The 12,245-nt window shown below is 42.2% G+C and overlaps 1 protein-coding gene across 1 annotated transcript in view; it reads right to left on the bottom strand.

The window, feature by feature from the left end:
• The window catches only part of GNA12 (G protein subunit alpha 12), a 128,262-nt gene that overhangs the window by 73,978 nt on the left and 42,039 nt on the right, over window positions 1-12,245 (bottom strand). Inside the window, exon 2 of the mRNA XM_012455593.3 lies at window positions 1,367-1,582. Within this exon, the coding sequence (XP_012311016.3) occupies window positions 1,367-1,582 (216 nt within the window). The remainder of the gene's footprint in view (window positions 1-1,366; window positions 1,583-12,245) is intronic.

Genomic DNA, 12,245 nt, shown 5'->3' with positions numbered 1-12,245 from the left:
CACTGACACCCTGCATGTTAACATTAGAGGGAATTGGGGGAAGAATATAAGGAAACTGAATTGAGAGGACTATTAGCAGACTATGTAGCACCTCTCAGATGAATGAGGAAAAATAAAAATTACTCTGCAGAACAAAGATGGGTAAAAGATATGAATAGGGCAGGGACAGCCTGGCCAACATGGTGAAACCCCATTTGTACTAAAAAAATGTTAGCCAGTGTGGTGGCAGGTGCCTGTAGTTCCACCTACTCAGGAGGCTGAGGTGGGAGCATCACTTGAATCCGCAGGCGGAGGTTGCAGTGAGCTGAGATGGCACCACTGCACTCCAGCCTGGATGACAGAGCGAGACTCCATCTCAAAAAAAAGATGTTTTCAATAGCAAAACATGAAAATCAATTCAAAGGTACCTCAATGAAAGAAGGAATGGATCCCAGTATCTTTCTAAAATGGAGCATCAGAGGGCAGTGAAAAGGAAAGAACCATGGCTATGTGCATCGCCTGAAGAAATTCCAACATGTTGAGTGAAAAAGGTAAGTCACAGAAGCATATATATAGTATGAAACAATTTATATACAGTTTAAGAATCAGTAAAACTCAAGACCGTCATGTTTACAAATAGTAGTTATGGCAAAATCATAAGAAGGGCAAAGAATTAAAGACTTCAACTTGACTCTGGGTGCTCAGGGGGCAAAGGGCTGTGAGAGTCAGAGGCATTTCCAGATACCCTGGGTATATATTAATTTCATCTGTGCACATTTATGCTGGTTATAGGAAACATTGTACATTTTACTTTATGGTTAATGTTGAAAGGTAGGAAAAACACAGAAGGCAAACAGGCAAAACCCCCCAAATTTTCTGGTTACAGATTCAGACCCTAAATGAGTCTCAATAACTGGCCTTTGTGAAGTTTTTAACCCTTAAAAAAAAAGGGAAGAAATCTGAAGGGAACAACTGGGCGGGGTCGGATTTGCTTCTGAGGTGTTGTTCTGAAAACGTTTGTGATTTGCCCATATCCACAGGTCCAAAGCTGGGAAGCTGTAGTGAGGGGGTGTTATTTCCTACCATGAACAAAGCTCTCTAAAAAACTCAAATTCCTTGGGTTGCACCAGTCCTGACTTTTCTAAGAACCCTCAATATTCTCAGAAGAAAGCTATTGATCTTGCCCAAGTGGCTCTTGCTCCCTCTTGAGCCTTTTATATAGCGTCTGCCTCCGTCCTGTGTTTTAGTTATTGATCATTACAACTTACGGTGATTTAGAGCCTGCTTGGACTGCTACACGGTTTTTAAGGAAATTCAACTAAAGGTCCAAAGTAGTCGTGTAAAAAACACACCATCAGCTGCCCAGAAAGAGAGCTCACTCACTCACCAGCTGAAACTCGCTCCTCCGGCTGAAAGCCTCCCTGATGCCAGAATCCCTCCAGAGTGCGCTCAGGGCTGGGACATACAGCTGGAAGGTGGCAGGCTCCACGGGCAGCCCCGCCTTGTTCTCAAAGGCCATCAGGAACATCCCATGCTTCTCATTTTCAGAATACTGCCAAGGAATGCCAAGCTTATCTCGTGCATCAACAAGAACCCTGGAGCCCTAGAAAATAAAAGAAATAGAGGATTTAATTGCGTTCCAAAGACTAAACCACAGCAGAAAACCTCAAAATGGGCATCAATTGTCATAACGCAGAAACCTCACAAGCTAGCCAATGTGCAGCCAGAGTTTGTCTCTTGGTTTGTTTTGGTGTGAAATGCCTTAACTCCTAGGAACATAGCATCACCAAGACAGACAACATGGCCGAAGGCAGTGGCTCACACTGTGATCCCAACACTTGGGGAGGCCAAGGAGGGAGGATCGATTGAGCACAGGAATTTGAGACTAGCTTGGGCAACAGGGCAAGACCCTGCTTCTACAAAAAAATTAAATTAAATTAAAAACTTAGCTGGGCGTGGTTGTGGCTTACCTGTAGTCCCAGCTACTCTGGAGGCTGAGTGGGAAGGCTGAGTGGGGAGGATTGCTTGAGCCCAGGCGGTCAAGGCTGCAGTCATCTATGATTGCAGCTCGCTCTCATGCTCTCTCTCTCTCTCTAAATATATATATATATATACACACACATACATTTTGAGACAGAGTTTCACTCTTGTTGCCCAGGCTGGAGTACAATGGCGAGATCTCGGCTCACCGCAACCTCCACCACCCGGGTTTAAGCAATTCTCTTGTCTCAGCCTCCTGAGTAGCTGGAATTACAGGCATGCACCACCACACCAGGCTAATTTTGTATTTTTAGTAGAGATAGGGTTTCTCCTTGTTGGTCAGGCTGGTCTCAAACTCCTGACCTCAGGTGATCTGCCTGCCTCAGCCTCCCAAAGTGTTGGAATGACAGGCATGAGCCGCCATGTCTAGCCTTTGCAGCACTATATTCTAGCCTGAGCAACAGAGCCAGACCCTGTCTCCAAAAAAAAAAAAAAAAAAGAAAGAAAGAAAGAAAGAAAAGAAAACATATGTACCTAAGCACCATAGAAAGAAGTCTGCCTTTTACTATCACTCGTTTGCAAAGTTACTGGAAAAGAGACAACTGAGGGAGGAGGTGGTGGCAACAAATTCAGAAAATTTCACTGGACAATGAAGTGTATCAGTAAAAAACCAACTTTTTTTTTTTTTTTGAGATGGAGTTTCATTCTTGTCACCCAGGCTGGAGTGCAATGGCGTTACCTTGACTCACCACAACCTCTGCCTCCTGGGTTTAAGTGATTCTCCTGCCTCAGCCTCCCAAGTAGTGGGGATTATAGGCACCTGCCACCACGCCTGGCTAATTTTTGTCTTTTTAGCTGAGATTATAAGCACCTACCACCATGCACAGCTAATTTTGGTATTTTTAGTAGAGATAGGGTTTTACCATGTGGTTCAGGCTGGTCTCAAACTCCTGACCTCAGCTGATCCGCCTGCCTCAGCCTCCCACCAAAAACCAACACTTTAACAACAACTATAGTAAGCCCCACCCTTTATCTGGGGCATAGGTTCCAAGACCCTTAGTGGATGTCGAAACCTTGAATGGTACCAAACCCCATCTGTATTGTTTTTAAAGTTTAATTTATAAACTAGGCACAGTAAGAGATTAACAATAGCTAAAAATAAAATACAACAATTATAACAATATGCTGTCATGAAAATTATGTAAATGTGGCCTCTCCTTCTCTCTCAAATGTGGTACTACTGTTCTCACCTATTTTCAGTTGGTGGCTGCTGCAGATGAGGGGGATTACTGTACTGCTTTGAGTCCTACCCATGCTACACTGTCATCATTACCGAAATCTGGCAGCTCTTCTATTCCAGAAGATACAACTGCTTCTTCCAGCTTCAAACGGGTGGGAAAAACACAAATCCAGGCAGTCAGCAGTCATGAGACAGGAAAAGACTAAAATACGACAAGCCAAGTAGCCCGCCCACCAAAACGGGAGCCAGGGGATCATGTTCTAGTTTTAACGCCACCATTGTTTGTGATGATGAGAAACTACTTTTCATTCTTTTGCTCATTTCCTCATTGTTAAAAATAAAGTTAATATTTTTCTTCCCTTTCTTACCTGACAGGGTCAAGGGGATGAAGAAATAACCTAAACTAAAATAGTATTAGGGAATGCAGCCAGCCTTTGGAAAATATTGTCTCAGCTAAAACAGCCCCCACGAGCAGTCAGGAGGTCTATTTTACCATTCTTAGACTAAGGCTTCAAAATCAGCAAGGCAGTGTCTATTGGAACTTCTGCGTTCTTCTGAGGGGCACACTGCATACTTCTTTGCATGGTCCACACTGGGGTGTGTGCAGAGTGGTCAAGGGCCCTGAGAAGGCGACCAAAGGCATGTCTGTCCATTTGGAAAAGGCTTCTCATCTCACAGCAATCTGGGGAACCTGAGTTCCCAGCTGAGAGCGGCACCCTGTCCGCCAGTACAGAGAGCACCAGGGTCAACTGCCCACTAGGCACTTACCTATGTTTTTCTTTTTTTTGGAGACAGGGTCTTGCTCTGTCACCCAGGCTGGAGTACAGTGGCATGAACATGGTTCACTGCAATCTGGACCTCCTGGGCTCAAGTGATCCTCGCGTCTCAGCCTCTCAAGGAGCTGGGACCACAGGCATGCCTCACTATGCCTGGCTAGTTTTTAAATTTTTGTAGAGTCAGGGTCTCACTATGTTGCCCAGGCTGGTCTCAAACTCCTGGACTCAAGTGATCCTCTGGCCTTAGCCTTCCAAAGTGCTAGGAATTACAGGTGTAAGACATTGCATCCAGCCTTTTTTTTTTTTAAAGTAACAGTTTTACTGTGCTATAATCCATGTATCATAGAACTCATTGATTTAAAGTATACAATTCACTTATCCTAAAAAGCTTCATTTTTAACTTTTAGTTGGCACTCATCCTAAAAAGCTTCATTTCTAAGGGCAGAGTAGATGAATCCATTCTGCCTCTGTCATCTCTCTGCTGCAGCATCAATTTGGTGCCTTAACTTCTGCTTCTGCCTTGAACCACTGAGTCAGTGTAACGATGACCAAAGAGTAGTTAAACTTCTCCCCTCCAGACCCAGCTGACCAGGATGGTCTGGTTAGAGTTGTTCTCATAATTTCTGCCTCAGGACCTCGTCTGTCTGCCATTGGAGATCGTGCCTAGTTCTACCAATTCACAAATATCTGTCCAATGCTTATTCATGGCAAAACACTGGACCAGGCACTGTGGGAGAAACAAACTTTAAGAAGTATCTGACACCCAGAAACTCAGAGTCTGGGTAGAAAGACAAATATATGGATTAAAAAATATCACTTACTCATGATTTAAAAAAAAAACAAAAAAAAAACCTCAGCAAACTAGGAATAGAGAAATTCTTCAACTTGATAAAGAACACTGACAAAAATCATACAGCTAACCTCATAATTAATGGTGAAAGATTGAATGCTTTCCCTCCAACACTAGAAAAAGACAAAGACGCCTACTTCTGCCACTGCTATCTAACATGGTACTGGAAGTTCTAGCCAGTGTGATAAGGTAGGAAAATGAAATAAAAGATCATACAACTCAGGAAAAGTAGGAGGGAAAAAAAAAAGAAATTACAGATGAGACAGAAAAAAAAAAAAAAGGAAAACGCACAACTAAACCTATTTGCAGATAAAAAGATGATCTATGTAGAAAATCCCAAAGTAATCTACAAAAAAAACTCCTAGAATAAACAAATGAATCCAGCATGGTTATAGAATATAAAGTCAACACACAAAATTCAATTGTCTTTCTATACAACAGCAATGAACATGTGGAAAGTGAAATGAAAAATGCAATACCATTAACAATCACTAAAAAAATGAAATAGGTATAAATCTAACAAAATATGTATAGGACTGTGTGCTGAAAACCGCAAAATATTGATGAAAGAAATTTTTAAAATCTAATAGAGAGATATACCATGGTCATGAATTGGAAGATTTAACACAGTAGCAATATCCTTACATTGACAAACAGGTTTAGTACAATTTCCATAAAATCCTAGCCAGATCTTTTGTAGATAGAAATATGTTTATTCCAAAATTTATATGAAAAAGCACTGAATTAGCCAAAGCTAGTCTGAAAAAAAAAAGTGGGAACAATCAGTCTATCTAATGTTAAGACTTACTATATCGCTATGATAATCAAGACTGGGTGGTACTGGTGAGATGACAGACACACAGATCAATGGCACGTAATAGAGAACCCAGGGATAGCCCCTGATATAGTTAGCTGACTTTTGTAAAGTTGCAAAAGCAATTAAAAAGAGGAAGACTGGTCTTCAACAAATGCTATTGGAGAAACTGAACTTCCATAGGCAAAGAAAATCAGGAAAAAAAAGAAAAGAAAGAAAAAGAAAAGAACCTTGACCTGAACCTCACAGCTTATACAAAATCAAATCACAATGTAAAACTATAACATAGGAGAATATCTTCCGGATGTAGGGTATGGTCAGAGTTCTCAGATGTGACTCCAAGTGCATGATTCATAAGAGAAAAATATCAATAAACTGAACTTTATCAAAACTAAGATCTTTTGCTCTGCCAAAGACCCTCTTAAGAGGCTGAAAGGAAGCTATGAACTGGGAGAAAATATTTGCCAACCATACATCTGCCATATCTGACAAAGGACTCATTTAGAATATATAAAGAACATTCAAAACTCAACAGTTAGGCCAGGTGCAGTGGCTCACAACTGTAATCCTAACATTTTGGGAGGCTAAGGGGAGAGGATCACTTGGGGCCGGAAGTTCGAGACCATCCTGGGCAACACAGTGAGATCTCGTCTCTAAGAAAAAATAAAAAAATTAGCCAGGCATGGTGGTACATGCCGACAGTTCCAGCTACGCAGGAGGCTGAGACGGAAAGACTGCTTGAGCCCAAGAGTTTGAGGTTACAGCTATGACTGTGTCACTGTACTCCAGCCTGGGTGACAGAGCAAGATCCTGACATACAAATATAAATACATACATACTCAATAGTTTAAAAAGCAAACAATCCAGTTAGAAAATGGGCAAAATTCAGCAGGTCACGGAATGAAATGAATAAAGAGAGGAAAAAAGAGAAATTTTAAAAAGAAAATGGGCAAAAGACATGATGAGATATTTTACTGAGAACCAAACAGCAAATACCCAAGTGAAAAGATGTTCAAGATCACCAGACGTCAGGAAAAAGCAGATCGAGACTTCAGTAAGATATTGCTCTACACCTATTAAAACAGCTTAAAAACAAAACAAAAAACAGCAACACCACCAAATGGAGGCAAATGGAGGTGAGGATGCAGACATACCAGAACTCCCATACACTGCTGGTGGGAATGTCAAATGGTACAAACTAGAAAACAATTGGGTGGATTTATACCCAACTGTATATGCACTGTAGTTAACTATTATAAATTACAATAGTTTGTAATTTACAAACTATTGTGTTTGTAAATAGTCTTGGGATTACAGGCATGAGCCACTGCACCTGGTCTGTTGAGTTAGTTACTAAAAATGCAACTCCCATACAGTCTAGCAGATGTACTCTGGGGTATTTATCTCAGAAATATAAAAGCTGAGTCCACACAAAAGCCTGTAATGTTCATAGCAGCTCTATTCATCATAGCTCCAAACTGGAAACAAACTGTGATACCCCATACCATGGACTATCACTCAGCAATAAAAAGGAATTCACTGCTGAAATGCAGCAACCTGCATGAAGCTCTAGGACATTATGTTAAACAAAAAGTGCATCTCAAAAGATCGTGCACTATGTGATTCTGTTTATATAAATTCTTGAAGTGACAAAATTATAGAGATGGACAACAGATTCACAGTTGTCAGGGGTTAGTAATGGGAAAGACGGGGAGAAGTGACTAAAAGGGGCAGCATCTAGAAAGAGATCTTTGTGGTCTCAACTGTGATGGTGGTTACAGAAATCTACATAGGTGATGAAAAGGCACAGAACCATAAACACATAGTTCCAAAGTCCATTTCCTGACTTCAATATCATACTGAAATTATGTGTGTCCTAACTTTGGGAAAAACTGCATATCTCTCTGCACTATCTTTGCAACCTCCTGTGAACCTATACTTATTTAAAAATAAAAAGTTTTAAAAAAGTTAACTAGCAACCACGGCAATATAAGTTCCAACTATGTGATATGGGGAGGGAAGGTTAGCAGAGGCCAAAGGAAAGAGATGAGTAGGAAAAGGTGAGGTTTGCTAAAATCCTAACTGGAGATGGTCTCAAACTGAACTTTCAGAAGTGTGGGTTCATCTGACCAAGTGTCAACGGTGGACTAGAATCTCCTAGTCTCTATTTTCCCTAGAGGGAAAATGTGACTTAAATAAACTCTCCACTTTCCTTTCTCCCACTTTGATTCCTCCTGAGTCTTCCTTACCTCCCCACTTTCTTTGACTACATCACACTAAACTCTTGCCTTTCTAAAAGGACAAAACCAAAAAGGTTCAAGAACCCAAGGAAACAAAGGCAATTCCTCTTTTCCCTACTATGCACAACAAAAACTTTCTAAGCACAGGGAAGGCAGCACAGGGATTTAGCAGGGAAGGAGTGGTTAAAGCAGGAGTGCGATCAGGAACCCCTAAGTGCTCTCACCCCACGTGCTTTCTACAAGGTCTCAGGCAAAGGATCTCAGTGCCTTTGTAAAATCAGAAAAAAGCCTCTCCTTCATCCAGGCAGACGCGGCTAAGCCTGGCAACGGTGGCTTGGATGGGTTTCAGCCTCCACTGCCCTCCCAATCGGGTCACCAACCCTCCCGCTATCCGGGAAGGCCCTGCTCATCCAACTCAAATACAGAAATTGGGGGCTCTTTTACAAATTAAATGTTTAGCTTCACAAGGAATACAACCTTACTCAGAAGTTAAATCAAATCAATAACCCCTAGGAAGTTTCATTTTTATATGTCAAAGACGAAGTCTGGGGGCCAAGGGAGACTTGGAAGGCCAAAGGTCATTTATGAAGACTGCAGCACTATGCAAACCAGGCCTTTCCCAACTATCGGGGTGAGCATAGATAGACTTAGCTTAAAAACACACACAGGCAAAACCAGCCCACGCAACAGTAGTCTGTATTCCCACCGCACAATCTGCCCAAGCAGGCTGGAGCTGATCCAAACGAACTGTTGCACCCAACCACGAGAAAAGACTCCTTATTTCTCCTTTTCAAAACCCAAGAAAGGTGGCTAAACTGCTGATGAGCTTTGAATTACAAGAGTTAACTACAGGTTATTTTCTATATCTTTTCCCCTTCATTTGAAGGAAAAAAGGCATAAAAAAAGATGTCTCTCTTTTGCCCTTTTACATTTATTCTAGTCAAAAACTGCTCTCTGCCAGCTTTGTTCTGAAAATCCAAATCTGAGTTCCAGGGAAGTTTTCTACTTGGGGACATCTGCTTAAATTCTGAGTCCCCCTTTTTTCCTTTTTAGAGATGTAAGCTCTCTGTGGAGTTTAAAGCCTATAGTAACAATGTATTTACCGTACTTCTGTAGAACTGATAGATACACATTTTGCCATCATTACATAGAGTTGCTAAAGTCTTACAAGTAAAATACTAGGATAGGAGGCATATTGTAATAATAAACCTTGTACACCTATCCTTTTCTAATAAAAGACCAACTTTCTAAAACACAAAAGCCAAGAAAATCCTAAGACTCACATACACTTAAAAAAAAAAACAAGAACAAAGACAACTTACTTAAGTCTCTTTAATGGCTAAGAGAAAAATCCTCTTTCAGTAATGATGTTACTGAAGTATTAATTGTTTGAACAACCATACATTTTACTCGGTTCCCCAAATATAAACAGTTCAAGTCTCAAGCAGTTGGATGACTTCATCTCAATACAATGTCACACTTCAAACTGTTCAGAGAGCACATATTTAAGACAACTTAAATAAATCCAGCAATTTAAACTTCTAGTCAAAGAACAGATTCCCTGTCTGCTGGGGATTTAGATTTTTTGGGGGAGGTGGGGTTCAGTTTTTTTTTGCTGAAGACCAAAAACTGCAAATCCTGTTATCTCATTTCAAAACAGATTATGTTAGTTTAGCCCCTAATCGAACTAAATCTTTTAAGATTAGTCATTCCTTAGTGAAATCTTCTCATAATAAATATCAAAGCTAGGATAGATGCAAAATGCTGTAAGATAATATGAGCCTTTTCTACAAGATGAAACAGTTACATTAAGACAAATGGAAGGTTTTGGATGTTCACTCAGGCAAAGGCATGTAGACTTGGAAAGCTGTTTTTTAAAAACCCACTCAGCTGAGTTGTTTGCCTTTGGCCACCATCCAAATAAAAGAAACGCTGCCAGAAGCGTAAACAGGATGCATTTCTTTATGTTGATGAATCCAGCGAGCAAAGACAGCGCCTCTTAGTTCCTCTGGAAAACTGAAGTGCAGGATACCTTTTAATGTAAAGGTCAGAGAGAAACTGAAGAAGGGAGGCAGGAAGCCGGGGAAGTAGTCGTCAGAGCCTCTGCTATTTCACAGCACGGCCCTGCCCCCACCATAACTCTGCAGGTTTGCCTTTTGGAACAAGTGCACTGTTGTACCGGGTCAGGCGCATTACTTCTCTAAGAAAGCCTACTCTTCGCTCTACCAGTGACTATACTGAGGGCTCACCTCACGCAAAGAAAAGTGCTGGGTAACAAATGAGGAAAAACCCAAAAGGTGGTAAACTTGGCTCCTGCTCTGGGAGAACTTTCGAAACAAGCGCAGCAGCATTATAGGGTCCAAGCAGATAGGCGACAGCTTCAGATGCAAAGGCCAGAGGCCAGCCCCATAACCGGAAGGAGAGGACCGTCAGAGGACAGCCAGAATCGCCACTGCTGATGAGGCCTCGCTCACAGGCTGTGGAGAGCTAGTAAATCTGGAATTTAGAGCCAGGCGTGGTGGCTCATGCCTATAATCCCAGCACTTTGGGAGGCTGAGGTGGGTGGACCACAAGGTCAAGAGATCGAGACCATCCTGGTCAACATGGTGAAACCCCGTATCTACTAAAAAAATACAAAAGTTAGCTGGGCATGGTGGTGCATGCCTGTAGTCCCAGCTACTCAGGAGACTAAGGCAGGAGAATTGCTTGAACCCAGGAGGCGGAGGTTACGGTGAGCTCAGATTGTGCCATTGCACTCCAGCCTGGGTAACAAGAGCGAAACTCCATCTCAAAAAAAGAAATCTGGAATTTACACTGTAAGAAACAGGATAATCAAAGGCTCTGGAAAAGGAGAATGGCAAGGTGAGAGGCTGCCTGCAGGTCCCAGGGTGGGTGGGATGGGCGGCAGAGAAGGAGCAGCTAAAGCAGGAGAGTGATCAGGAGTCCCCAAGTGCTCTCACTCCAAGTGCTCTCAACAAAAGATGGTGAGATCCCAAACCAGGAATTCACCAAACCTGCAGAGCTGGGAGAGCAGTGAGGGCCGTGTCATGTAAGCACAATACCAACCATTCCCCCTGACCCCGAGTCAGGTCCACAGGAGGGAATGGCTTGGAAGGGGTGACATTTAGGTAGGTTTTCAACAAATTTAATTTCAATGGGACAGTGGGAAATCCAAGCTAAGCTTTTCAAGAAGAGATGGAACTGTAGAGAAAACTCTGGGAAGGGCACAGGAGAAGCAAACTATCATCATTAGCTTTTTTCAGCTGGCTTGAAAAGGTTTTCCTGAAAGTCAATTAAAAAAAAAAAAAAAAGAACTCCAAACCAACCCAGATTTCCCCAGATCTCCTGAACTGGAAAGTGAATCCCCAGTCTGTTTCAAAACTCAAGTGCCAGCAGGCTGGAAACTTCTGAAATCATCCTCCCCCAGCCCCGTCTCCCCTGGAGCCATGGCCATGGACAGACCTTCTTCCTCTCCTGTTCTTCCGGGGGTCAGGATAAACCTCTGAATCTTCTTTCACTAAAAATTTCACGGCCAGGCGTGGTGGTTCACGCCTGTAATCCCAGCACTTTGGGAGGCCGAGGCGGGTGGATCACGAGGTCAAGAGATCAAGACCATCCTGGCCAACATGGTGAAACCCTGTCTCCACTAAAAATACAAAAATTAGCCGGACGTTTGGCACGCGCCTGTAGTCCCAGCTACTTGGGAGGCTGAGGTGGAAGAATCGCTTGAATCCGGGAGGCAGAGATTGCAGTGAGCCAAGACTGCGCCACTGTGCTCCAGCTTGGCAACAGAGCAAGACTCCGTCTCAAAAAAAAAAAAAAAAAAAAAAAAATTTCACTACACGACAAGCACCAGTACAAGGGGAAACAAAATCGTCCTGTTAAGTACAGAAAATATTAGCAAAACTTGAGAACAAACACTAAATATCATTCTAAGGGGGGGAAGCCTGCACACACTACAAACAGGTAACAGCTTCATATGCTAATTCAGTGTTTTCGAAACTCAAGTCAGGATCTGCACTGTGAAATAATTTAGTAGACATTTTAAAAAGGAAAAGAATATACTGGTAAATAACTAAATAGACTGCAAATAATAAAGGTAAGTGTTCCACAGAATTTGTTTTAGGTAAAATTGATGTCCATATATATGGAGGGACAGCCATATACACGTACACACACTGGGTTTGGTTCCAGTGGGCTATGGTCTGAGTGCCACTGGGCCAGACCCTTGTAGATGAGCCTGCTACAAGGCTGGCTTTCTCGTGTCCCACCACTTCAAAGCCAATAGGACTGGGCTGAGTGTCAAAAGTCCAAACAGTAACAAGTTGAGTTTTGTGAAGAACTGATAACAGACTGCAAAGAAGCT

This window comes from Aotus nancymaae, unplaced genomic scaffold (assembly GCF_030222135.1).
Source record: "Aotus nancymaae isolate 86718 unplaced genomic scaffold, 86718_ANA_hifiasm-v0.15.2.pri h1tg000015l_0, whole genome shotgun sequence".
NCBI classification, from domain to species: Eukaryota; Metazoa; Chordata; class Mammalia; order Primates; family Aotidae; genus Aotus; species Aotus nancymaae.
This window is presented reverse-complemented; position numbering and strand designations above follow the sequence as displayed.